Source organism: Molossus molossus, unplaced genomic scaffold, assembly GCF_014108415.1.
Source record: "Molossus molossus isolate mMolMol1 unplaced genomic scaffold, mMolMol1.p scaffold_m16_p_31, whole genome shotgun sequence".
NCBI classification, from domain to species: domain Eukaryota; kingdom Metazoa; phylum Chordata; class Mammalia; order Chiroptera; family Molossidae; genus Molossus; species Molossus molossus.
Window position 1 is genome coordinate 1,390,590 of NW_023425368.1, and position 24,237 is coordinate 1,414,826.

Genomic DNA, 24,237 nt, shown 5'->3' on the forward strand with positions numbered 1-24,237 from the left:
GATGGATGGGTGAGTAGGTGGATGGGTAGGTAGGAAGTAGGTTGGTGGATGGATGGGTGGTAGGGCAGGCTGGTGGATGGGTAGGTAGTAGGGTGGCTAGGTGGCTGGGTGGATAGGAAGTGGTGGGTGGGTAAATGGGAGGAAGGTAGGGAAGGAGGGAGAGAAGGTGAATGAATAGTGACATTTTATTACATTGCATTACTCTGCTAGTCTGCCTTGTAATGAAGCTGTGTGCTCCCCTGCACACACCCGCTGGACCAGAAAACAGCACTGGTCCTTGCTGATCAGAGGCACCCAGCGAGTATTTAATGAATAAACCAAAAACTACCAGTCTGAGTTGGACACCACCACAGAAACCCAGTTCAACCCTCTCTGAGGCCTGAGGAGGGGAACCAACTTCACAAAGGTCCCTCAGAGAGATGGGCCAGAGTTGGGGGTGCACTCTGCCCTCTGCCTGGCGGAGCAGTCCCTGGAAGTGTCCTGGGAGGGGCCAGCCTCAGTGGCCACGCAGGCCCCCTCCAACTCAGACAGGCCTTGCTTCTGTGGGTGGATTTGTGCGGGTCTTCTGACGTTCAGACCTGAAGGACTCAGAGGAGGGGAAGAGAAGAGGCTGGGCCGGCGGGAGGGAATGAGGCTGACCCAGGGCCAGCTCCCAGAGCCCGAGTGAGTCCTGGAGGGAAAGACCAGTGTGCCCCCTCTGGTACCCAGCCCCAGCTGGGGCACACTCCCACTCGGGCACACACACCTGGCACCGTGGACCCAGCCGGGCAGGTGATGCTGGGGACTGGGGTGATGGCACCATTGACATTGGGGCCAGCAGAAGCCAGACTGGCCTGATGCAATTGTAGGACATAGCTATAAATAGCCAAGGAGAGCTTGAAATAGAAGTGGGGGGAAGGGAGGGGGGCTGAAGTCCTGGAGCCCAGTCTGGAGGAGAAAGGGCCAGAGCACCTGAGCCTAGGGGGGAAACAGAGCCCCCTTCTCGAGCGCCCTGCCCCCACCCCACCCTGTCCCCTGGAGTGTTCTGACCAGAAACATTTAGGGAAGAAGGGCGAAACCTACCAGCCCAGCCAGAGTGGTAACTCTGTGTGTGTGTGTGTGACAGGTAGGGATGGGGACCTGTGCCTGCCACAGCTCCCTGCCTTCTGTCCTAGGTGACCCTCCAGCAGAGTGGCCCCTGCTCCTCTGCCTCCCAGGAAGAGCTGAACAAGATTCCTGCTGCTGCCTCCTCTGCTGGCGCTGGACACCCTCACACACATCCCCCGAAGGGGTCCGTGGACACTGGCCTGCCCAGGGCTGGCAGGAAGGAGGCTCTGTGCACCTCGACCCGCACCGTCCAGTCAGAACCCCCCTGACTAGGAGACTCAGAGGCAGAGCAACCTGCCCAAGGACACACGCAGAAGCTGGTGGGGAGGCCCGGGGGACCCAGAGCCTGGCTGCTGGTGCCTGTGGTCTCTCTGCGCAGGTCCTTTTCTCCTCCTGCCCACTTCTCTGGGGGTCTGGGGACCCAGACCAAGACTGGGCAGTTGCAGGCCTGCGGCACTGAGGCCACAGTGGGGCAGGGTTTCCCAGAGTCAAGGAGAGAACCCCAAAGGCTCCGCCCGGAATCCCCTCCCTCCCCAGTGACTTCAGCTCCGCCCCGCCCCCCTGGGGGCCCGCTCTAGTCTGCTCCCCGTTTCCGCTGGTGGGCAGCCGCGGGGAGGGGAGCCGGCAGTCCTTAGGGCCGATAAAGAACTAGGGGGTGGCGCGGGCGCCGCTGGTAAGGCCCTTCCCCTTGAGTCATCCCGAGCAGGAAACTGCAGGCCGGGCAGTATTTGGGGCAGTAGGGCGGGGTGGAGGAAGGGACGTTGGGGCCCTCACCTCTCCCCTCAGGTGGCTGCCTGCCCCTCCTTTCCCAAGGACACGGCAGAGGAGCACGCAGCTGCGCCTCTAGGGGGAGCGGGCGCGGTCCCACGGGCGCCGCCCGGGTGGGCGGTGACGTCGGCCCAGGTGTAAGGGCGCCCGCAGCGCCGTAGCTGCAGCCGAAGCAGCTGGTCCCTGGAGCCTCGGGGAAGAGCCCCCGGCACACCCCGGACGCGGCTCCCGGGAACCCAGACCCCCAGCCGCCGCGCACAAGGGGCCAGCCCGGCGCTTCTCGGGCCGGAGGCTGGGCGCGGTGGGTGTGCCGTGCCACTCGGGATGAGCTCAGCCGGGAAGGCCGCGCCCACTCCCGCCGCCTGCAGGAGCGGCTCCCTCCGTGCGCCGCGCCGCTGCCCCCGGCCCGCCCCGCGCGCCCTCGCGGGCCCCGGCCGGAGCGGAGGGCGCGCTGAGCACCTGTGGGGAGCCAGAGCCCGAGAGCACCCGGCCCCGCACCATCCCCCAATCGAGGCCCCAGGTGGGCAAACACCTGCCCGGTGGAGGCGGGGCAAACGGCCCTCCCGAGTCGGCCTGCGAGCCCGGGGCTGGTTTGCGCTCCTCTCGGGGCCTGGGCTCCGACCTGGGCTCACCGGCCACCCCACCGTGCGCTCCTGGAGCCGAGGCCGAGAGCAGCCCGGCAGCGCCATCTGCTGCCCGTGCCCGGGGAGGGGCAGCTTGTCTCGGGCCGAGGATCGCCCCCCCCCCCTTCCCCCGCTCAGGCTCTGCACGTCCCATCTGTCCATGTGTCCGGGGCTCTGCAGGCTGAGGGCAAGCCAACTCCGGGGTTCAGGTCCTCTGCCGTCTCCAACCCCGAGCCCCCCACCCGCCTTTCTTGAGGCCCTCCACGTGGCCTGTCTGCACCCTCCCCTGCCCACACCTCCCTCTGCTCTGAGCCTCCCACCCCACAGGTCAGCCACACCCGGGCTTCTGGGACACTCCAATACAGTCAACTGCCCCAGCTGTATCTTCAGCCAGATTTCATCCTTGACCTTCAAACCCGGAAGCGCCAAGCTGCTGGGTGCTGCGGAGGTCGAGCTGGAACCTCATCTCAACACCTCCAGCTCCTCCCCTGCCCCTCCTGCACCCCTGCCCCAGCCCTCCCTGCAGCAGTACTGGCTGTGGTTCTTGCCTCTCACCCCACCCCTGCACCCCTCACCTGGATGGTTCCACCAGCCTCCAGCAGGCCGTCTGCCCGACTGCCCCTCCTCCGTGGTCCTTTCCTCTGTCAGTGTCCCTCCTCTGGTCTGCCCTGTGCTCTGTGCTCCTCGGTGGGCTCCCCACATGGCTGAGGGGACACACGCTTGAGGTCTGTCTCCCCCCACTGCCCAGCAGGGCCTGGCACTGAGAAGTCCCTGGTCCCAGCTTTGGTGTTCACGTGGCATTCTCCCTGTGTGCAAGTCTGTGTCCAGAATTTCCCTTGTTATAAGGACACCAGACAGATTGGACTGGGGCCCACCCTAATGACCTCATTTTAACTAATTTCATCTGCAAAACCCTCCATCCAAGTGGAAGTTCTCACTCCTGGTGCCTGTGATTGTGACCTTGTTTGGAAATGGGGTCTCTGCAGAGGTCAAGGTGAGGTCACTCGGGTGGGCCCTGATCCACTGACCAGTGTCCCCGGAAAAAGCGGGAAGTTTGGATACTGAGACTGAACTCACACGGGGGGACATCACGTGGAGAGGGAGGCCGAGGTTGGAGCGACGTGTCTACACGCCAGGAACGCCTGCAAAATCTGGGAGGACACGAGGAGGGGTCCTCCCCAAAGACCTGCTGCAGACTTCCGGCCCCCGGAACTTCGAGAGAATACATTCCGTTGATGTCGGCCACCCGCTTTGTGGCCAATTTCTGCAGCACCCCTGGGAAATGGATACAATCTCCCACCAAAACCTCAATTCCGTTTCCGCACAAGAGTCCTAAACTGACAGCTGGTGTCTGGGGCAGGGGTGCCGGTTGGCCTTGAAACTCGAGCCCAAGAATGAGCCTTCACACGGGGGAAAAACTCACTGAGAAGGCGTCAACCCAAAGGTCCCAGCAGCCCTCGCTTAAAACACGGCAGGTTTCTGGGAGCAGAAGCGCCCGCCGTCACTGGTTCTCAGGGGACCTTGGTTGGCCACAGCTTTCACGGGGGACATTGCAGTCACCTGCAGGTTCCTGGGAGGGAGTCTTAGAGGAGAAGGCAGAGGGAGGACCTGGACGGCCATGTGTGGAGTGGGCAGGGTGGCCGTGCATGGTGGTGATGACCCAGAGCAGAAGCACTCGGCTGAAATTCCTCCCAGGGTACCAACTGGCCAGGTGGCCCCGCCACACCTGTAGACAGGATGCCGAGGCTGCCACCTGAAGGGTGCAGTGAGGAGGCCCTGGGGGTTGGGCACGAAGCGTTAGTGTCCCAGAAGTGATGCTATTATTAGTGTCCCTACTGAAACTGGCCCTGAGCCCTGGTTGCCCCATGGACACCAGTCCCCTACCCACACCCCCTCAGAGCCTAAGCCAAATGCCCACAAAAGGGCTCTCCTGCTCTCTCCGGGGGCAGGGCGCTGAAGCCTCCCATCTCTCCAGGCCGCTCAGCCCTTCTGCCACTGCGGGACAGGAGGCCCACCCCGCAGGCTGCTCCCAGGGTGACCACCTTCACTGTCCTCTCCAGCCCCAGGGAGGATAGCCCCTCTGGGAGGCAGGACAGGGTGGTAAGGCAGTAGATGGCACTGGAATCCCAGCTCCCTACCTGCTGGCTGAGGGACCTGGGACAAATCTCTGCAGAGGGGGAGCCCGGGTGCCCTGCCTGATTAGCAACTGCCCGGAGCGGGTTCCGTTTGCAGCCTGCGCAGGGCGGCTGGCCCAGGGCACTACAGGAGCGCGTCTGTGGAGCTGGGCGAGGCCAAAGGCTGATGCCCCGGGAGGAGGAAGGCAGGGGCATCTGTGGACCCCCTGGGGGACTGGCTGTCCAGCTTTCCCCAGAGCAGACCTTAGGCTTCTCTGAGACTAAGCAGAGGGGCTGCCTCCACTGGGCTGGCCCTCTCTGCTGCCCAGCACTGCTGCTCACCCTCAGCCTTACTTGGGACGGTCCCAAGCACAGGAACCAGCTCAGGAGGCAGAGGGAGCCATTGTTCTCCGGCCTCCGGAGTGCAGGAGAATGTGTGTCACGAGGCCTGCCCCGTGCCAAGGCCTCCTGGTGGGGCAGCCGGCGTGGGGAGGGTTGCTCTGCACGGACGGACTGACCATGTCCCCCTGGCTGTGGGAGGAAGGGCAGGCAGCCAGAGGCCCCTCTCCCCACACAGCAGTGAGGGGCTTGCGGGCTGGGGGTGGGCCAGTCAGTGGGGCTGTGGGACAGACTGGGTCAGGCCAGAGGCCAGGAAAGAGAAGGGAGGACCCAGCAGGGTTCAGCCTGCATCCTGGGTCAGCCAATCAGAGGGTCAGCTTTAGGCCCTGAGACTGGGCTGTGTGGCCACAGAAGCCACCCACAATGCAGTACAACTTCCTTGAGGAGATGCCTGCAGGTCCTGACTGCACACGGTCCCCAGTCTAAAGCACAGTGTCACTGGGGAAACCAAGCCCCCCATTTCCCTGGCTCGGCAGCTCCAGGCGCCCCTGGGAACCTGGGCAGAGGCAGGTGCCTGCAAGAAAAGGCAGGGCTGAAGGCTGGGGCCTGGATTATGTTCCTAGGGCTTCGGGAACAAAGTCCTGCAGACCGAGTGGCTTAAAACAATAGAAATGTCTCCATTCTGGGGATCGGAACCCAGAGTGCGTGGCAGCAGCAGGCTGGTGCCCTCTGAGGCCCGTGAAGGCCCAGGCCCCCCCGCGGATGCAGACGCTGTCTTCTTCCTGTGCTCACCTCTCTCTGGGTCCCAAGTCCCGCTTGTCCTAAGGACACCATTCATACTGGAATAGGGGCCCACCCTTCCCTGGTATGAACTCATCTTAACTAATCCAATCTGCAATGACCCTATTTCCAATAGTCTGAGACACTAGGGGTTAGGACTTCAGGATGTCTTTGTGTCGGGGGAGGGGGCACACTTCAACCCCTGACACCCAGCCCCCCTTTTCCCTGCCACCGGTGTGACTGTTTTCTCGAGGGGGGGGCAGGAGAAGAGAAAATGGATACGGATGGAGGCAGGTAACTGACAGTCCCTGGCCAGTGCCCCCTGACTGTGCTGTTCTTGTCTCACGAGCAAGGGCCTCCGCGTGGAGCCGCGTTGAATGTGCCACACTGAGAAGAAGGTGTAGCCGAGCCTCCAGACCAGGCAGCTCCAGCACCTGGCACTTACGAATCACCAGGTGCATGGAGATGATGGCACGTGCAAACGGAGTTATAAGGCAGGAGGAGGGCTGGGGCTTCTGGAGCAAAGCCCTATCACCTGAGGAAATCAATCAGGATTCTTTGAGATGCAAGTGCTTGCTTGCCACTGGGCTCCACCTCAGACTGCACAGGGACCATGGGGTACCACGTGCCGTGTGACCCGAACTGTCATTGCAGACTGGGTGGCGTGACGCCGTAAACTGGGGTGTGCCCAGAAGCTCCCTCTTCAAGGGGACAGGGACTTACCTTGAGCACAGGTAAGCTGCATGAACAAGTAGGTCATACTCCAGACACACCCAGTCACACCTCCCTGCTTCCCCACTGTCAGCCTACCCCTGTGACCTTGTGGAGTTTCTTATGACACACCTGACAACATTATGCTCATTATTCTAATAAAGAAACTGAGTCACGAGGATGTCAAACAAGTTGTTCGAGCCACCAGCCAGTAAGTGGAAGAGCTAGGATCTGAACCCCAGACTATGCGGGGGACCTGGGCTTGCTGGTCCACAGTGGGGACAGGAAGGAAGATGAGGGGGACCTGGGGGATTGCCTGAAGCCCTTCCTAGGACCAGCGCGCCCATAGTAACAGCCAATGGAAGATTAGCCACCGGATGTTGGCAGCGTCCTCCAGGCTTGTCTTCCTCAGGGACAGTGGCTTGGGTCACTGTGCCAGGAAGCGCGGCAGCCTGTGGCCGGGCTGGCTCAAGGCAGAGCAAACGTGCACCGGGGGACGGAAGCCCAGATGGAGTGAGACCCCAGCCCGTATCCGCACGTCCCTCCTTTCTGCGCCATCACACATGAATGAATTCCCTCCTTTGTCTCTCCTGATGTTTTATCTGGCGTGGCTGTTGGCTGTACCTCTGCAATTTCCTCCAGGAGCTTCCGTCACAGAGGAATGAAGGGGAAGGGATGCCTTCGCCCATCCTGGCTGGCCGGGCCCCTTAGGGAGGGGTGGGCAGAGTTTCAAGTATATAAAGGGCAGTTGCACTATCGTGGGCAGCACCCCCCCCCCCCTTTGGACGTGTAGGTGGGGGAAGAATGGTGTTTGTTAGTGCAAAGCAGCAAACGGGTGGATGAACTTCCTTCCTGGGATACCCTCCCTAGCAGGCGGGCTCTGCCTCTCCCTCTGGAAGCTGCCAGCCTCGCCGGTGCAGTGCAGTGGGGCACAGGCAAGGGCCTAGGTTTCCCCAGTCAGCCCGCGGCCCAGAATCCACTCTGGCAGGTGCGCAGCCGCCACTGCAGCCCTGCTCTGGTGAAGGGGCCCCAGCGTCATATCCAGGGGCACTGGTGTCTGTCCCCAGCGGCCCGCATGCGGTCCCATGTCCCTGACGGCCCGGTGCTGCAAGGGAGGCGGGGGTCGACAGGCCTCAGTTGCCGGCCTCTGCTTTGGCGGATGGCAGGATGCAGGGGCTACGAGTTGCGGAAGAGGCCTCTGCGATGAGCTGAGCGTCTGGGGTCGGTCCTCCACCCCCCCACCCCACCCCCGCCTGCAATGCTGGGGGCCACCAATGTCCGTCCACAAAATCCTCTCGCCTTAGACCTTTCTGCTGTTGGCACCAGAGAGCCCTGCCTGCCACATGAGGCTTTCGGAGCCTGCAGAGAAGGCGAGGTGACAGGAGGCAAGGGGAGGGCGGGAAGGGCTCCTCTGAGAGTAGGGTTGGGGGAACCAGTCCAGGGTGTCCAGGCGGCAGAGGGACAGTCCAGGGAGTGGGAACAGCCCGGGGAGGAGGGGACAGCCCAGGGCGCGAGGGGACAGTCTGGGGAGTGGAGCCAGTCCGGGGAGCAGGGCACCGTCCGGGGTGTCCGGGCGGCAGAAGGCCTGTCCGGGGAGCGGGGGACCATCCGGGGTGTCTGGGGAACAGGACACCGTCCGGGGTGTCCGGGGAGCAGGGGACCGTCCAGGGTGTCCGGGCGGCAGAGGGCCAGTCCGGGGAGCAGGGGACCGTCCTGGGTGTCCTGGCGCAGCGGGGACAGACTGGGCGCAGAGGGCCAGTCCGGGGAGCAGGGCACCGTCCGGGGTGTCCGGGGAACAGGGCACCGTCCGGGGTGTCCGGGGAGCAGGGGACCGTCCGGGGTGTCCGGGTAACAGGGCACCGTCCGGGGTGTCCGGGGAACAGGGGACCGTCCGGGGTGTCCGGGGAGCAGGGGACCGTCCGGGGTGTCCGGGGAGCAGGGCACCGCCCGGGGTGTCCGGGCGCAGCGGGGACAGACTGGGCGCCGAGGTCAGTCTTAGGACGCGCGCGACCAGCGGGACGCAGGCGCGGGGCGGGGCTGACGGGGCCGCGGGGACTACGTTTCCCAGCAGGCGGCGCGCTCGCGTCACTTCCGGCGGCGCCGCGAGTGTGGGAGTGAGCGAGCGAGTGTTTACTTCCGGCCGCCGCTGCCGCGGGCTGAGGGCCGAGCGTGTCGGGCGGCGGGCGCGGCGGGCCCCGCGCAGCCATGGACTGGCTCATGGGGTGAGTCGGGGGCCGCGCGGGGGGCCGGGGGCCGCGCCGGGCAAGGGCACCGGGGGGGCTGGGCCGGCGAGGGGCGTCTCCGCGGGGCCGCGGCGCTGCGGGCGGGGCCGGCGCGGGGTCGGGACCGGGGCGACTCCCCCGGCCTGGGCAGGACCGGCGCCCGCGGGGCCCGCCGCGCCCGGGGTCGGCAGCCGCACCTCGCCGCGGGCCCTCGCTTCGGGCCGGACGGGGACGAGCCGGGAGCCGCCCGCCGGGCCGGGGCAGACGGGCGGGCGCGGCCGCGGGCGGGCGCGGCGCGCGAGGCGGGACCGGCGGATGCGGCCGGGCGGGCGGAGGAGGAAGGAAGCGCCGGCCGGGAGCGGCGGGCTGGGCTGCCCTCCAGGTCGCTTTGTGTCCGCTGGAAAGCAGGCAGACGCGGAACGTCACGTCGTCGGAAAAAACTCAGGGCGAACGCGGTTGCTTTTAACCGCTGTGTGTTTCTTTTCGAAGACCGAGAAGGGGAGGCCGTTTCCACCCGGTGGCCGAGTCCTGCGGCACCTGCCCCTAGTCTGATTCCAGGGGCACCTTCCGGAGGCGGCTCGCTCTTCGGGGGCCGGGGCTGCGGCCCGGGGCAGGTGGAACGGCTGGTCTGGGTGCCGAAGTCCCGGGAAGGAGGGAGATGGCTTTGTTTCCCGTGCAGGGCGCAGCGCAGAGTGCGGGGTGCTGTCGGATAAGCAAGGCGATGGGTTAGCCCCACCTTTGCCTGCAGGTGGTGCGGAGTCTAGGGGAGGGGGAGGCCGGGTGGAGTGGGGGGCAAGGGGCTGTAGGGGTGAATTCAGAGGCCAGAGAGAAGTGCCCGTGTGGCGGGGTAGGCGTGGAGCCCGAGCGCAGGGGTCAGGGCAGCGTGTGGTGATGCTGGGGACCAGCTGCAGGGTGGCCAGCTCTGCCGGCCTCTTGGACAGGCAGCACCGCTATCCTGCCGACTTGAGGTGGCCACTGACCTTGCCCGACCTTCTTGCTCTTCAGCAGCCACCCGTGAAACGGAAGTCGTGGCGCTCGCAGTGTGGCGGGGAAAGAGAAGCCGAGGAGAGGCACTGAAACATGCTTGGCATTGCCGGGCACCTGCTGCTGTTCCCACCGGGGGTGTTGCATAGGAGGCCTTGGAGGGCAGGCAGCCGGGCTCCCTGTTTTGAATCGTAGACACTGGCTGTCTGCATTTATTGGGAGGGATTGTGTTGGAGGCATCCTGGCCTCCCAGTGGGTTTGCTCCAGCCGAGGACACTGTTCGTTGGTGGGCAGGATCAGCCTGGTCAGCTGGGTTGCTGAGGAAGCAGCTGCTGGTATTTTGTCCCTGTGATGATTCCCTGCTTGTGTCCATGAGGACCAGGTGCTCCATTGCCTGGAAACTGACCACCTGACCGAGGTCTGTGCTTTATGGACTCTGCTGTCACTGTCGTGAACGTCCAGACGTGAACCACAGTTGGGCTCTTGAGGCCCTTGGCAGGACTCTGGCGCCCAGGCTGTCGTGAGGCCCGCAGAGCGCTCATCCCCTGGCCCCTTCTGGGTGGCTGGCCCAGGCAGGTGCTGGACTAGAGGGCACCGACGCAGCCTGGGGCTGCTGCCTCCGTGGGCCCATGGAAGGGAAGGAGCGTTCGCTCTGCCTGCTGTACAGTGGGCAGTTCGGAAGGACACTAGAGATGTCAGAGAGGGCTTAGGATGGAGTTTGGTTATCTTTGTGTGAGTATTTTTAAATTTGGTGGGTTGTATATTGGATGTTATAAATCATGAATTGTTTAGTAATTCCTTAACTGTGACCTTCCCCCTCTTAAAAAAAAAAAAAAGGTGGTATGGTTTCAGTTGCCCAATATCGATCTTCCTCAAGAGCTTGCTCTCAGTGTGGTATCCTAGGACGGAGGACCTGGCCGGACCCAGGTGCCGCTCTGTTCCTCCCGCGTGTTTATGAAGCATCCACTGGAAAAGATGGAGACGCTGTGGCCTAGACTTAGCCGCAGAGTGTGGTAGTGGCAGAGCCCCTGAGACGTCGCCCACTCTGGTCCACTTCTCACTTAACCGGGTCCCTCCACTCCAGCGAGGCCAGCCAGGGTGTGTGAAGGCGCTTGCACCCATGGGCGCCGGGTGTGCGCTCAGGGCCGGGGCTTGAGCTGGCACGAATCCTTCAGCTGGGTTTCAGCCTGGCATGACTCCAGGCACATGTTTTGTTGTTGTTTTACTATTTCTTGCTACTTGTATTAATTCACACCATTCAGTGTCAACTAGGTAGTTTGGAATGTAGTTCTTTTTTTATGTTTTAAATGTTGTTTATTCTTTTTTTTAAGAAATGGTTTCTTTGCATCCGATCATCTCATGTAACAAAAGTAGGGACTTGACTGTTATAGCAATAATACTCCCTCCGTTCACGACCACTGTCATAACCAGGGCTGTTTTTGTCACTGAGCAGCCTTTGCTGAGTAATGGGGTGGCCTTATCTTCAGTCTCCCGGCTGCGTCTAAGGAAAGGGAGGTCCCGCAGGAAACCGGCTGGGAAACCAGAAGCACCTCCGCACGTCACAACTTGCCCGGAGCCCGCCTGTCCGCTGGCGCTGGCTGGGAGGGAGCTTCTTGAGGTGCAGCTTGCTTCCCTGTGTGTTTCCACGCCTGGCGCTGGGCTGGCTGCTGCAGTGGGCGTGCAGTACTTTCTCGGACTTGCAAAGGGTCGCCACATCTTGTGTGGTCTGCTTCTCCAGTCCTCAGTTGTCTCCTCTCTGGGAAGCTGATGACAAGGCGGCAGCCTCGTCACTGGGAAGGAAGCCAGCCCAGAAGGGAAGCCGTGGAGCTGCGTCAGGTTCCCCGAGGTCTGCGGCAGCAAGGAGCCCGCCACGGCGTTTGGTAGTTTGGAGGAAGCTTTGTCTTACCCTTAACTGGCAACTCTGGGCATTTGTGAGCGGACAAGAAAAGCGCAATTTCAATTTCATTAACAGAAAGCACAACCCAGAACCTTCCAGGCCTCTGGAAATACAAACGAGGAGACACTCTCTCCCTCTTCTGACTGGTGGGAGCAAACCCAGACCCCCCGCTGGCCCTGGGGGAGGCCCAGAGGGTGATGTTTGCAGGGACAAGTCCCCCCTCCAGCCTGGACCCACAGCCAGGGTGGCTAGTGACCCAAAAGCCCCCTTCCCCACTTTCTGGGGCTGCGGACGTCTTGATGCAGCCACCTCCTGCTCTCCTCCCAGCAGCAGGTGGGGTGGGGCGAGGTGTCAGTTAGCTTCCTGGCTCTGGCGAAGGAGATCAGCCTCCAGCTCGATGACACGGTGCTGCGTGCCCGGCCTGGGAGCTCTCGGCCAGTCGACACGGTGCTGCGTGCCCGGCCCGGGAGCTCTCGGCCAGTCGACACGGTGCTGCGTGCCTGGCCCGGGAGCTCTCGGCCAGTCGACACGGTGCTGCGTGCCCGGCCCGGGAGCTCTCGGCCAGTCGACACGGTGCTGCGTGCCCGGCCCGGGAGCTCTCGGCCAGTCGACACGGTGCTGCGTGCCCGGCCCGGGAGCTCTCGGTCATTCGACACGGTGCAGCGTGCCTGGCCCGGGAGCTCTCGGCCAGTCGACACGGTGCTGCATGCCTGGCCCGGGAGCTCTCGGCCAGTCGACATGTGTGTGGAGCTGAGCGGCCGCAAGGCTTTCTGGCCTGTGTGGTGGCTCTGCCCTCAGGAATCTGCCCGGGTGGAGCCTGCGCACCTGTTCTGCAGGGACTCTGGCAGTGGAGCCCCTGCACATTGCCCCGTGGAGGTGTTGCTGGTGGCCAGCATCTGAGTCCAGTCACAGGGAGTCCCAGACGGAACTTGCCCGGGTCTCTAGATTCTTCTTAACAGCCTCAGTGAGGTGTAATTTACATGCCATAAAGTTTACTTGTTTTAAGTATACAATTAAGTAATTTTAGTGAAATTACAGTGTAACCATCACCACAGTTTAATTTGAGAACATTGCTGTCACCCCAAAAAGAAAGCTGGTGTCCGTCAGTAGGCACTCCCTGTCCACTCCCGCCCCTGCCCCGGGCAACCACTCGTTTTCGTCTTGTCTCTGGATTTGCCTGCTCTGGGCATTCCACGTAAATGGATCCACCGCGGGTGGTCTTATCCAGCACCGTAGAAGCTCGTCCTGGTTGTGGCCTGTGGGGGCTACCCTCTGCACTGCACGGTGCCCATTGTCCGAGAGATGCAGCTTCTGCTTCTCTGTTGACGCCATCCCTGCTTATTGCCAGCCGGGCACCGTGCATCTGTGGCCTGGCCCTTCCTGGCAGGAGGGACCACGCCCTCAGCTGCGAGACCTGCAGGCCTGCCGGCCTCTGCCGTGTGGTCCCAGGCCTGTGCCAGGGCCAGAGCTCCCGCGGTTTCTGCTTTCTCAGGCTGGGGAAGGAGGTGTGAACGTGGGTGGGAGCACGGACAGTGGACGAGGTGCAGCTGGAGTGGGGAGGCCAGGCTGGAGGGTGCCCAGAGCGGGAGCTCAGTGGGGTGTGTGTGGGGGCTCAGGGACGTGCAGGTAGAGAGCACAAGGATGGGGCCCAGGCACAGAGCCTTGAGCACACACCTGTTCTCCGGAGAGGCTCCAGAAGCAGTGACTGGGGGGAACACTTCCCGGAACAGCCGCTTCCCTCCAGGGCCCCCACAGGCTGGTGCTGCACCGATCCCTCCTCATAGGACCGGCCCTGTGCCTGACCCAGTGATGCCTTGTTCATCACCTGCCCTCCTGCTTGGGGTGTCTGCTGGGAGCCCTCGCCAAGTGTCCTTGAAGCTGTGCCGCTGGCAGGGACAGGCAGGACATGCACCCACCAGAGGTGCTCTGAAAGGCTCTGCCGGGGCAGGGCAGGGACCAGCAGCGGGTGGGGCTGTCTCAGGGCGGATGCTTTTAAGATGAGCCACAGCTGGTGAGGCTGGCTTTGACCTCACCAGCCACCCACTTCCAGCCTTTGTCCTGGTGTTCTGAGCACCGAGTGTCCCCACCTGCTGCTGCTCCCCACGGCCTCTTCCCCAGGACCCTGGGAAGGCAGCTGCCGGGGCTGACCGGCAGACCTTGTGATCAGGAGCTGGAGCGTGGGGCTGTGGTCAGCTCTGAAGCCCCCGCTCTGGCCGCCTGGCTCAGGAAGCTGGGTGCTGCAGGCCCACGGCAGTGCCCTGGTCCAGTCTCCCTCCTGGTCCTGGCAGCTCAGGCACCGAGGCCTGGGCATGGTGGACGTGCTCACGTGTGTGTGCAAGGGCTGCGCTCAGGCGCTGTTCTCGTGTCGAAGTGTCAGCACTGGAGCCTGTCTGGGAGACGGCCCTGGTTCCAGGCGGTGTGGGCCCTGGTGGAAGAGGTGGCGTGGGCTGCCCTGTCTGACTGGCAGGGGTCTTGGTCCTCTGTCTCTGTGGTTTGGTTTCCTTCCCACAGCACTTCTGGCTGGGCCCACTCACGGGTGTCAGCACCTCCATAGCTCGGGTCTGGGGCACGGGCGAGAAGTGAGGGAAGCTGAACGACAGTGTGGACGCTGAAAGAGGAGGGGCAGTGACTGGCCCGACGCACCCGGGCCACAGGCGACCTGTGGTGCTGTTCTGGGTGGAACCATGTGGCTTTGGGCTGTGGCCACCGTCAGGTCATCACCTCCTGCCTTGCTTATCTTTCCACCAGTGGGGGTGACGTGCAGGGCTGCCGGGCGGGTGCTCGGGCTGTTCCCACCGCAGCTGTCGCGGGTGGACCCGGCATGATGTGAGCCGTCACTGCGCTCACGGCGGCTCTGACTGTGCGGCTCTGGGCTCTGGCCTGCTGCTGGCGGGAGCTGCTTTGCTGTCTTCCTCCTGGCACGCCTCAGGTCCCTGTGCTGTAGCATGTTTTGGGGGGGCACGTGCAATGAGGTAGATTGTCTGGAGTGCAGCGTGTGAGTCCCAGAATGTGACCTCTGATGTGCGGTGCCCACTGCACACGGGCGCAGCTCCGAGCACTCGGGTGCAGCTGCCATGCTGCGGGAGGGGCAGGAGGCATCGAGGGGGTGTGGCCCTGGAGAGGGAGCAGCAGGTCATTTCTTAGAAGGGGCTCTGGACGGCTCTTCGAGAGGGTGTCCTGGGGCTGGAACCTGGAGAGGCGAGGGGACTCACTCACCCCTGGGCATGTCAGCCGGTTGCATTCTAGACAGAAGAGTGCCCGCCCCATATCACCAGGGACACAAGAACTTTTTCATCAGTGTTTACAATACGTTATAGTCTCTCTTGTTTTTGGTGAGTGGATTGTGCCAAACTGCATCAGTGGGAGCTCATTTAAATTGGCTTCTGTGTGAGCTGAAGAAAGAAAGAGGCAGGGAGCAAACCCCAGAAATGACCAGGAACAGATGACCCTCACGAATCCCGTGTTAAAGAACTAAAAAACGGTCTCCAGCTGCAGCTGCACCGCGTGCGAGCAGGTGGCACAGGTGCACCATGTACGAGTGCACACCCGCGTGCGAGCAGAGGTTGATGCCGAGGGCAGAACGATCGGTGGCGCAGCTGCACCGTGTGCGAGGGCACACCCGTGTGCGAGGGCACACCCGCGTGCGAGCAGAGGTTGATGCCAAGGGCAGAACGATTGGTGGCGCAGCTGCACCGTGTGCGAGGGCACACCCGTGTGCGAGGGCACACCCGCGTGCGAGCAGAGGTTGATGCCGAGGGCAGAACGATCGGTGGCGCAGGCCTCCGTAGCAAGCAGTGCTGCCCTCGCGACCCGTGATGGTCTAAACAAACACGTCTTGATGTTAAAAAGAGATACGGTATAAAAGACAGACTGTCTGGTTAAGTTGGAACTGTTACTGTGAACTCGGTTTATTGGGTATTTCCTGGCTGCAGGGCTGGACACTTGGCACACGAGACCTGCTGGTGGGCTCAGTGCAGCCTGCCCGGCCTCCGAGCTGCGCGAGGGCAGTGGCAGCGTTTCGCCCGCGTGGGCGGCAGGTGTGGGGACGCCTCGGTCTGGGGACTTGCGGGCTCGGCCCCGTCTCTCAGGCCTGCTCAGCAGCTGGGCTTGGGCTTTGAGAAGTGTGTGTGGCTGTGAAGTCAACAGCAGAACCGAGAGGCCCCTGATGAGGACCACTGCTCCCCACCCCTCTCAGGGCTGAATCGGGCCTCAGTCTCCCCATGTGGCCTCTCTCCGCATGGGTGCGCATCGGTCTAGAGCAGCGTGGTCAAGCTTTTTGGTCACAGGACCCCATTACTTTCTTGAAAATTATTGGATTTGTATGGGTTGTAGTTATCAATGTTACTGTTTTAATATTTTTTCCTTTTATTGATTTTGGAGAGAGAGACAGAAACATCGATGAGAAAGAACATTGATGGGCCGCCTCCTGCGTGCCCTCACTGGGGATGGGCCCACAACCCAGGCACGTGCCCTGACTGAGAGGGTTTCGCACCGGCGACCTTTGGTGCAGGGTCAACGCTCAACCACTGAGCCACACTGGTGGGCCAGTATTTACTGTTTTAGAAATAAAAATAGAAAAAGGTTTAAATTATTTAGCTCGTGTAAAAACAGTAGTGAACCCAGCGTATGTCAACATAACATTTCACAATTTAAAAGTATTTTCCAGAGTAAGAAAAGGTGAGAAGGACAGATCTCGCGAGGGGTTCAGTGTCTGCTCTGTGTTCCTTCTGAGCAGACACGCTGCTAGCCCCTGGGGAGTCCGCCCTGCACCTGTGAGTGTGTGCGGACGGTCGGCCCCGCGCGTGTGAGAGGGGCGTGGATGGGCAGCCGTCAGCATGCAGCTGCTTGGGGTGCAGCAGAGGTTTGGGCCCCCACGGTGCTGTCAGTAGGGGTTTGAACCAGCGCAGACTCACCCTGGGGATGGGTCGCTGTTGCTCTGAGCACCCAGACCTGGACTTTTCACCACGTCCCCGGTTCTGCTGTCTGGAGGGGAGAGGGCAGGGCCAGGCTCTTGCCTGTCCTCAGTGCTCACGTGGGTCCCCCGCTCCCCGTTCTCTCTGCCTCTTCCCGGGAGGTGGCTCCCCCATACTCTCCTGCTCTCTGGCCCTCCATCCTGCCTGCCTGTAACCCCCACCCTCCCTCCAGAACTTACCAAAAGGCTCTCGCCCTGGTTCAGCCACCCAGGCCCTCTTGCCTTTCACTTCCTCTGTTCGTGGGAAGCGCTGTGACGAGGTGGTGGTGTTGCGTCAGAACCGATGCTCCTTTGAGGAATGAGCCCAGCTGTGTGTGCAGGTGCGATTCTCTGCCAAGAACCTCGTTGGGAAGGCGAGCAGAGGCTTCGCCAACCAGGGAGGGCCTGGCACACTCCCCCCCTGGAGCCTCCCGAGTGTTTGTGCACCAGCCGGCGGGGTTGCTGGTGGGGGCTGGTCCCAGGGGCTGGTGCTCTAACGGCCGGCAGGTCCCGCTGATGTTCTGGTGGCCGAGGGGCCAGGGCCTCTCCTTCTTCAGCAGTGGCAGCAGCTGACCCGCTCCGCCTGGGTCTGGGCCTGGCCCTGCGGAGGTGAGCACCGCCTCGGGCCTTGCTGCTGGGTGCTGTGGGGGTGCAGGGAGTGCCGGCCCAAGGGGGGCTTGTTCACCCCATTTGCTGGAAGGCATCACCAGTGAGCTGCAGAAAGGCCTCTGCAGCGTTGGCCCCGCCCCAGAAGCGCAGAGCCAGGTCCCCGTGTCTCCTTGGTGGGCAGGGGTGAGCCGCTGGGCTAAGTCCACAAGCGCCGTTCTGCCCTCGGATCCCTTTGGTCGTCCCCCCCCACTGTGAGCCGCGGGCTTGCAGAGGCTGCACCTGTGCCCAGCTGGGGTCTGCTCCCTCAGGCATAGCTGCCCACGTGTCTTGAGCTCCTGTCCTATGCCCACTGCCCGCCCGAGTCTCTGCCCGCACCCTCCCCTCGTGGCGAGCGTCTGTCAGTGAGTCACGTCTCCCAGCACAGGGGCCCAGGCCTCTGGGTGAGCGCTTCATCCTGGTCGGCCTCAGCACTGCCAGCCCCAGCCGGGGAGCCCCCACGCCTTGTCCTGGGCCCTTCTGCAGCTCCTTCTCCGCCTCCAGGCGGAGCCGGGCCCCAGGGCTTCTGCTACAGCCCAGCGGCCACAGCCAGCCCCCAGCCCGGGAGGTTCCCTTGTCCGCTGTAACCTGGACCCGCCCCCCTGCCCAGCTGCCGCCTCCTTTGTGCCCTGGCGCCTTGGCCCTTGCTGTCCCCTCCACACCTTTGCTGGGCTTGTCCCTTGTGATGCTCAGGTCTTGCACTGATGCCCCCTCACCGAGAGAACCCCTGGCCTCCTGCTTCCAGGGACTCGCCTTCCCGCTGGGCCTCGACTGCCCTCCTCCCAGTGTGCTCTGCTCCCTGGTGTTCTCATCTGGAGGCACCGGGCCTCAGACACCGTGTCCTGGAGGCGAGGGTTTGGGCTCCGTGGTGCCCTGCGTGGGCAGTGCACTGTGGGCGGTGCTGCGACATTGCAGGTGGGCTGAGCTGAGCCTCGGCTGGCCTGGGGGTCCCTGCAGCCTTGCCCGGGCCTCACGCCAGCACCTCAGCCTGCTCGTCTCTTCACACCAGGGCTGGGCCTCAGCGGAGCTGTGCCAGCCTAGCCGCCCTCGTCGCTCCCACTGGCGGCCGGGGACTCTGCTCATGCCGGGTTTGGGTGGCCTCCTCGCGCTAGGGCAGCCCCCCTGGGCCGGGCTGAGGCGGCCTCTGCAAGCGCTCGGGTGCTTGGTGTGGGCAGAGGGTGGTGCCTGTGCCCTGTGGAAGGTGGGAGGCAGAGCCAGCGAACGAGGACGGTGTCTGCTGGGAGCTTCCTTCTGAAGGCAGCCGTGTGGGCTTGGGTCAGCGCCCTGCCCGGCTCCCTGACCGCTCTTTGCCCACTGTCGCTTGCATTTTCTCTCATTGAACATGGGGCCCACACTGGGGAGTAGCCACCAGAGGCGTGGGCACCATGCCCGTGTGCAGAAGGGGCCTGACTCTGGTCCCAGACGTTGTGTGCGCTTCTCTCTGTACGAAGAGACACAGAGCCCAGCGGCGCCTGCGGCACCTTCCGCCGTGGAAGGCGAGAGGACAGTGTCCCGCTCTTTCTGCACCCGTGCCTACTTCCCTCTCCGGGCACGCGGACCCGAGACCTGGACGGGGGCTCCCTCCTGTCCCTGTGTCTGTGCTCTACTCTGGGTCTCGCCCGCGGTGGCCTCTTCCCAGCTGGCAGAGGCTCTTCCGCGGTTGAGGGCTCGCCGTCTTGTTTCCGTGTGTGGACGCCGTGTAGCAGGAGCTTGGGCAGCTGACTCTGCAGCTTGTTTTCACTGGGTGTCAGGTGGCTCTCCCCTCGCTGATACGTTTTGTCACATACTTCTGTTAGCTGTGCCTGCTGGGTGTCCGGGGGCCTGCCCTGGCTGGGCTGCAGGTTTGTCTCCATGGGCAGGTGCAGCAAGACCCTGCTGTGTCCCCTGGTTTCCTCACCGCTGGGCTGAGCCTGTGTTTTTATCTTCCTTGCCCTTTGTAAGTTTTCTCCGTGGCCTGCCCGTGGCACTCTGGGTGCCGTGTCTGGGCTCATGGGCTCGTGGCTGAGAAAGGACGTCCTCATTCCGTGCGGCACTCACCAGGCAGAGGCCCTCTGCTGGGGCGGAAGGGGCTGGCAGTCAGATGGATGCGCCCCTGGGAGGAACCGGTGCTCGGGCCGCTGCCCGCTGCCCGCTGCCCTTGCCACTGCGCCCAGGAGATCTGCTTTTCCAGGGGCGTCCAGGAGCTGGTCCCGGTTTCCGGGGTGAGTGTTGAGATCCTCTGCTCACTCGGGCACGCTGGATGGAGGTCACTGTCCCCACTGCACTGATGGGAGTCGAGGCTGAGAGGTTGGGTGGCCGGCAGGGGCCTGAGGCCGGGCGGCCGGTGCCAGGTCAGCCCGCCTGCTCTCCGCCCACGTGCCAAGGCCCCGGGGGTCCAAGTGCCCCACCTCCCTGCTGCCCTCAGGACCTCCCAGCATGGTTCCCGAGGCCACGGAGGAGAGTGCAGAAAGTGGGCCCAGACCAGACCGGCCACGGGGGGAGGGGGGTCTTTCCAGGGCTCACAGGAGGAGGGGGAGACCTGTCCAGGCACCAGAACTTAAAGAGTTGCCTTTTTCCTGTCCACCAGGGGCCGCTGTGGACCACGCAGGAAGGCTGAGGGGCCCACAGGGTTCTGGGGCCGGGGTCCCAGTGGTGCCGCACACCGGCTCCGGACCAGACCACGTGGGTGTAGAACGGGTTCCATGCACCCACAGCCGCCACCGTGAGCTGCTGGGGGCACTAGGGTCAGGCTAGGGTGAGTGCTAGCAAGGTTAGCTTCCCAGGACAAACTGCGGGCATGCTGAAGGCTGGGCTGGACTGGCCAGGCCGAGCTCTGCACGCTGCCATTGTGGGCAGAGGTAAGGCTGAGCCAGCAGCATGGCCAGGTACCAGGCTGAGGGTCCAGTGGCTGACAGATCTGTGCTTTGTCCTTTGTCCCCCATGGGGACAGTGGTATTTGTTTGGAAGCCTTGGGCTTGGACTTGGGTGTAGCCCTTGGCTTTGGACACTGACCCTAGGGTTGGGTCAAGGCCGTGGCTTTCTGACTGGTTGGCGTGTGGCGGCGTGGGGCTGGGGGACATGGGAGGGTTGTCCTGAGGTGCTGAGCTGTTTGGGGGAGGCTGTCAGGGCACCGGCCAGCCCCACAATCCAGCACAGTCACGTCCAGGCAGGGAGGGGCCTCCTCCAGGAGCCACCCGAGCTGGGTGGGAAGTCCTGCTGTCATAGGAGCAGAGCCCCGGTCACACCAGTGACTTCTTCATGGGCTAGAGATTCTGGGTCCTGAGGGCCCAGCGAAGGCGCAGCCTAGCCAGGCTGCCACATGGCACAGTGCGGGGGCCGGGCTCAGGCAGACTGGGGCATCACTCAGTGGCTCTGGGGGAGGCCTTTAGTGTGGGGCACGTGGGCCCTCGACGGAAGGCGCTGGTCCATTTGCCTACATGTCCTGCTGCTTAAACCGAGTGGACTGGCCTTCTGACTGGACCTGCTTCCTCCGACCCCACTGAGATGAGAGCAGAGGGGACTCTGGGAAGGCAGAGACCCGCGGGCGAGGGTGGGAGAGGGGCAGGTGCACACAGGCTTGCGAGTTAGAAGTCTGGACTTGGGAGAGGTGAGCTGGGGCCAGCAGGGGGAGCCCTCTGATGGGGACCTTGGCTGGTTCCGCAGTGCGGGACCCAGGAGCCTGGGGAGGGAGAGCTGGAGAAACAGCAGTGAGACACCCCCCCCCCCCTCCGCCTGCCTCGAGGGCAAGAGGGCTGTGCCCGGCGGCCCCTTTGACGGCCCACAGCCAGAATGTTGATGTCCCTGCCCCGCCTCGGTCCTCAGGACCCCCAGGCAGGAGAATGGGCGTCTCACTGGCCCAGACTCTGAGTGAGCTGCCTGGGAGCCAGATGGTACCCAGTGACGCCCCCTGGGGCCCCTGCACATGGAGCTGCCCAGGGTTCTTGGGACCCACTCGGAAGTGGGGGTGTCGGCCAGGGCACCCAGCTGTTCTGAGGAATGTCTGCCTGAGAAGTACAGACACCAAGGCCAGTAGGAACAGAGAGCAGCCCTGGCCGGTGGCCCAGTGGTTAGCGTATTGGCCGCACACTGAAGGGTTACGGGTTCGACTCCCAGTCAAGGGCCTGTCCCTTCCCCGGCCCCAGTCGGGGTGCATGTGGGAGGCAGCCAATGATGTGTCTCTCTCACGTCCATGCTTCTCTCCCACTCACTCTAAAGTCAACGGCAAAGATCCCCGCGGGTGAGGGTTAACAAGGAAAGAAAAGGAAGGTGCAGAGTGAGCAGCCCCAGCTGCAGCCAGCCTCTGGGACTGGAGGACCGCGGCCCTCAGAAGGAAAGGCAGGTCCCACAGAGGACAGCGGAGAGCACGCGGGGAAGAGAGGCCGCAGCACGTCGAAAGCCCGATCACGGACCGGAGATAACAGGGTGCATGTCCCAGCAGGTGGGAAGACGAGCCAGGTGTGGGTGCCTGGAGAGCGGGGGAGGGCGCTGGGCCACGGCAGGGCCCAGAGAGCAGGCCGCAGAAGGCACCCTGAACTTCAGGTCCGCAGGCGGCGACATCAGATGAACAGGCTCCCCGTGGAGTGTCCCCAGGGCCCGGCTGGGATGGGACAGGCCCCCAGCACTCAGAGAGGAGCGGGACGGAGCCGGAACCGCAGCTCCGTGTCCCAGACACTGCAGGTTGGGCTTCACCTCAGCCACAGTGCGCCTCACTCCTGGGCAGTGCTGCCGTGCCCCTCCGTGGTGGCCACGTGGCCACACTGTTCCTCCAGCGTCTGCACTCTTCCTCGTGGTGCACGACCGTTCACTGAAGATACCTTTGGGGAAGGTGTGCGCGGTGAAGGGGACTCACCCATGATCGCACATTTCACAGAGAAGTAAATTCTAACATTGTAAGTCACCTTGCCCCGGGCACGGTGCCACCGGCCAGCTCACCTGGTGGCAAGGGGCAGTCGGTGTCCTTCAGGCCTCATCTCCTCGGCCATCAGGGACATGGGGTCACTCTGAGCTGAGTGTTTGTGATGAATTTCTAGAAGCAGACTTCTGGTCGGTGCTTCGCGTGTGTGTCGTGGGGTGGGGGTGCGGCCGAGCCTCCAGTGCCCACTGTCCTTGTTGAAGGAGAAAGAGAGGGCTTGTCTTCAGGGGTTGCTTCTGATTGAGGCAACACAGCTTCCCTGCGGGTTGCTGACCTGCTGACCACTGGTGGGTCTGCCCTGTCGTGGACGGCGGCTTCCTTGTCCTCCTTGCTGGTTTGGGGGCGGGGGCGGTCCTCTGTCGCTGACCTGCAGACGGTCTTGTCTGCCTGTCAGAAACTAGTTCATTCAGACACGCAGGGCACCCCGCTGCCCCTGCTCTGCACCCGAGGCTGACGGGCACGTTTCCTGCTCTCACGAAACTGCCTGGACGTGGCAGGACGAGCAGGGTCCTGGGGTGGCTGTGTGCTCCCCGAGGCCAGGCTGGACATGGCAGGACGAGCAGGGTCCTGGGGTGGCTGTGTGCTCCCCGAGGCCGGGCTGGACGTGGCAGGACGAGCAGGGTCCTGGGGTGGCTGTGTGCTCCCCGAGGCCGGGCTGGACGTGGCAGGACGAGCAGGGTCCTGGGGTGGCTGTGTGCTCCCCGAGGCCGGGCTGGACGTGGCAGGACGAGCAGGGTCCTGGGGTGGCTGTGTGCTCCCCGAGGCCGGGCTGGCCCCAGGGAGCCTCTGAGCCCTTGAGAGCGGAGAGTCTTCAGCAGGGGGCCCTGGGGGACTTTGTGCCAAGAAGTGGCCGAGCAGGCCTGGGTGCTGGGAAGAGCCCTCTGAGGACGGGAGCTTGGGAGCAGCAGGGCGGCCAGCAGGGGCCTGGAGGAGCTTCCTTGCCCAGGGGCACAGGCCAGGAGGCTTGCGGGTGCGGGGTGGGGACGCGCCCTCCTGCCCTGACCTCTGTCCCTGCCAACCCTCCGCCAGTTTCTCCTCCCAAGCCTCTCTGGACCTCCCGTGGGGAGTCTGAGATACAGGCCCTGGCTTCTTGCATTCTTCCCCTTTTGGGCACTCCCACATCCTGTCCTCCCTCATTCCAGAGAGAAGGGCAGGTTTCAGCTAGCGGAGAGTGTGCCCTTTCCCCTTGGCCAGGGCATCAGGGGCCCAGGCGCCCTTCTCCCAGCACAGCTGCCTTAGTCTTCCCGCGTGTGACCCTCTGTGTCTTGTTCCATAGGACAGCCAGGGATCGGCCCTACCAGGCCCGATGGCCACAGCTGGAAGGGAAGTGGACAAGGCCAGGCCGACTCAGCAGGGTGGCTGTTGGCAAAGCTCTTGGGGACAGAGCTCCTTGGTGGTTTTTGACCCTCATGCCCTCACCAGTGCTGCAGCCTCAGAGCTCCGGGTTCTGTGTGCCGTGTGTGCCCACCAGGAAGCTGCTTGGAACTGTGTATGAGCTCACAGGCACGGGGACCACTGGTCTGTCCCCCTGGGTTCTCCCCTGGCCGGGATGGTGGCCTTCCTGGGGGTGTATGAGCTCACAGGCATGGGGACCACTAGTCTGTCCCCCTGGGTTCTCCCCTGGCCGGGATGGTGGCCTTCCTGGGGGTGTATGAGCTCACAGGCACGGGGACCACTAGTCTGTCCCCCTGGTTCTCCCCTGGCCGGGATGGTGGCCTTCCTGGGGGTGTATGAGCTCACAGGCACGGGGACCGCTGGTCTGTCCCCCTGGTTCTCCCCTGGCCGGGATGGTGGCCTTCCTGGGGGTGTGTGAGCTTTGATAGGACAGCCTGGGGCCCTGGGCCCAGGGAACGGTCCCCTCCCATGGGTCTGCGGAGGTGGTCTGGGGTGGGCAGGGCACCTGTGCCTGTGGGCCCTCGGCCCGTGCCCCAGGCTTCCCTCCCTGCTGGAGCAGGCCCACTGCCCTCCACAGCGAGGACACTGCGTCTCCCTCCGGACGTGTTTCTAGTGCAGCTTTTCTGCCTGGATGTCAGTGTTTTCTCGGGGGGGGGGGGGTTCCCAGTATTCTGCTGGAGGCTGAGCCCTGGGCGGCCGAGGTCGCCTGCCTCTCCCAGGCTCCCCTGGCCCAGAGCTGTGTCCGAGCTCTGCTCCCTCCCATGTGGCTCTGAGCCGCCTTCCTGTGGACTGAGCCTGGCTAAATCCTGCAGCCGGGGCTTTTATACCCAG

At 63.5% G+C, this 24,237-nt stretch overlaps 1 protein-coding gene across 1 annotated transcript in view; it reads left to right on the top strand.

The window, feature by feature from the left end:
• Window positions 1-8,582: 8,582 nt before the first annotated feature.
• MOB2 (MOB kinase activator 2) overlaps window positions 8,583-24,237 on the top strand; it is a 30,671-nt gene continuing 15,016 nt past the window's right edge. The window contains exon 1 of the mRNA XM_036281150.1: window positions 8,583-8,643. Within this exon, the coding sequence (XP_036137043.1) occupies window positions 8,627-8,643 (17 nt within the window). The 5' untranslated portion in view covers window positions 8,583-8,626. The remainder of the gene's footprint in view (window positions 8,644-24,237) is intronic.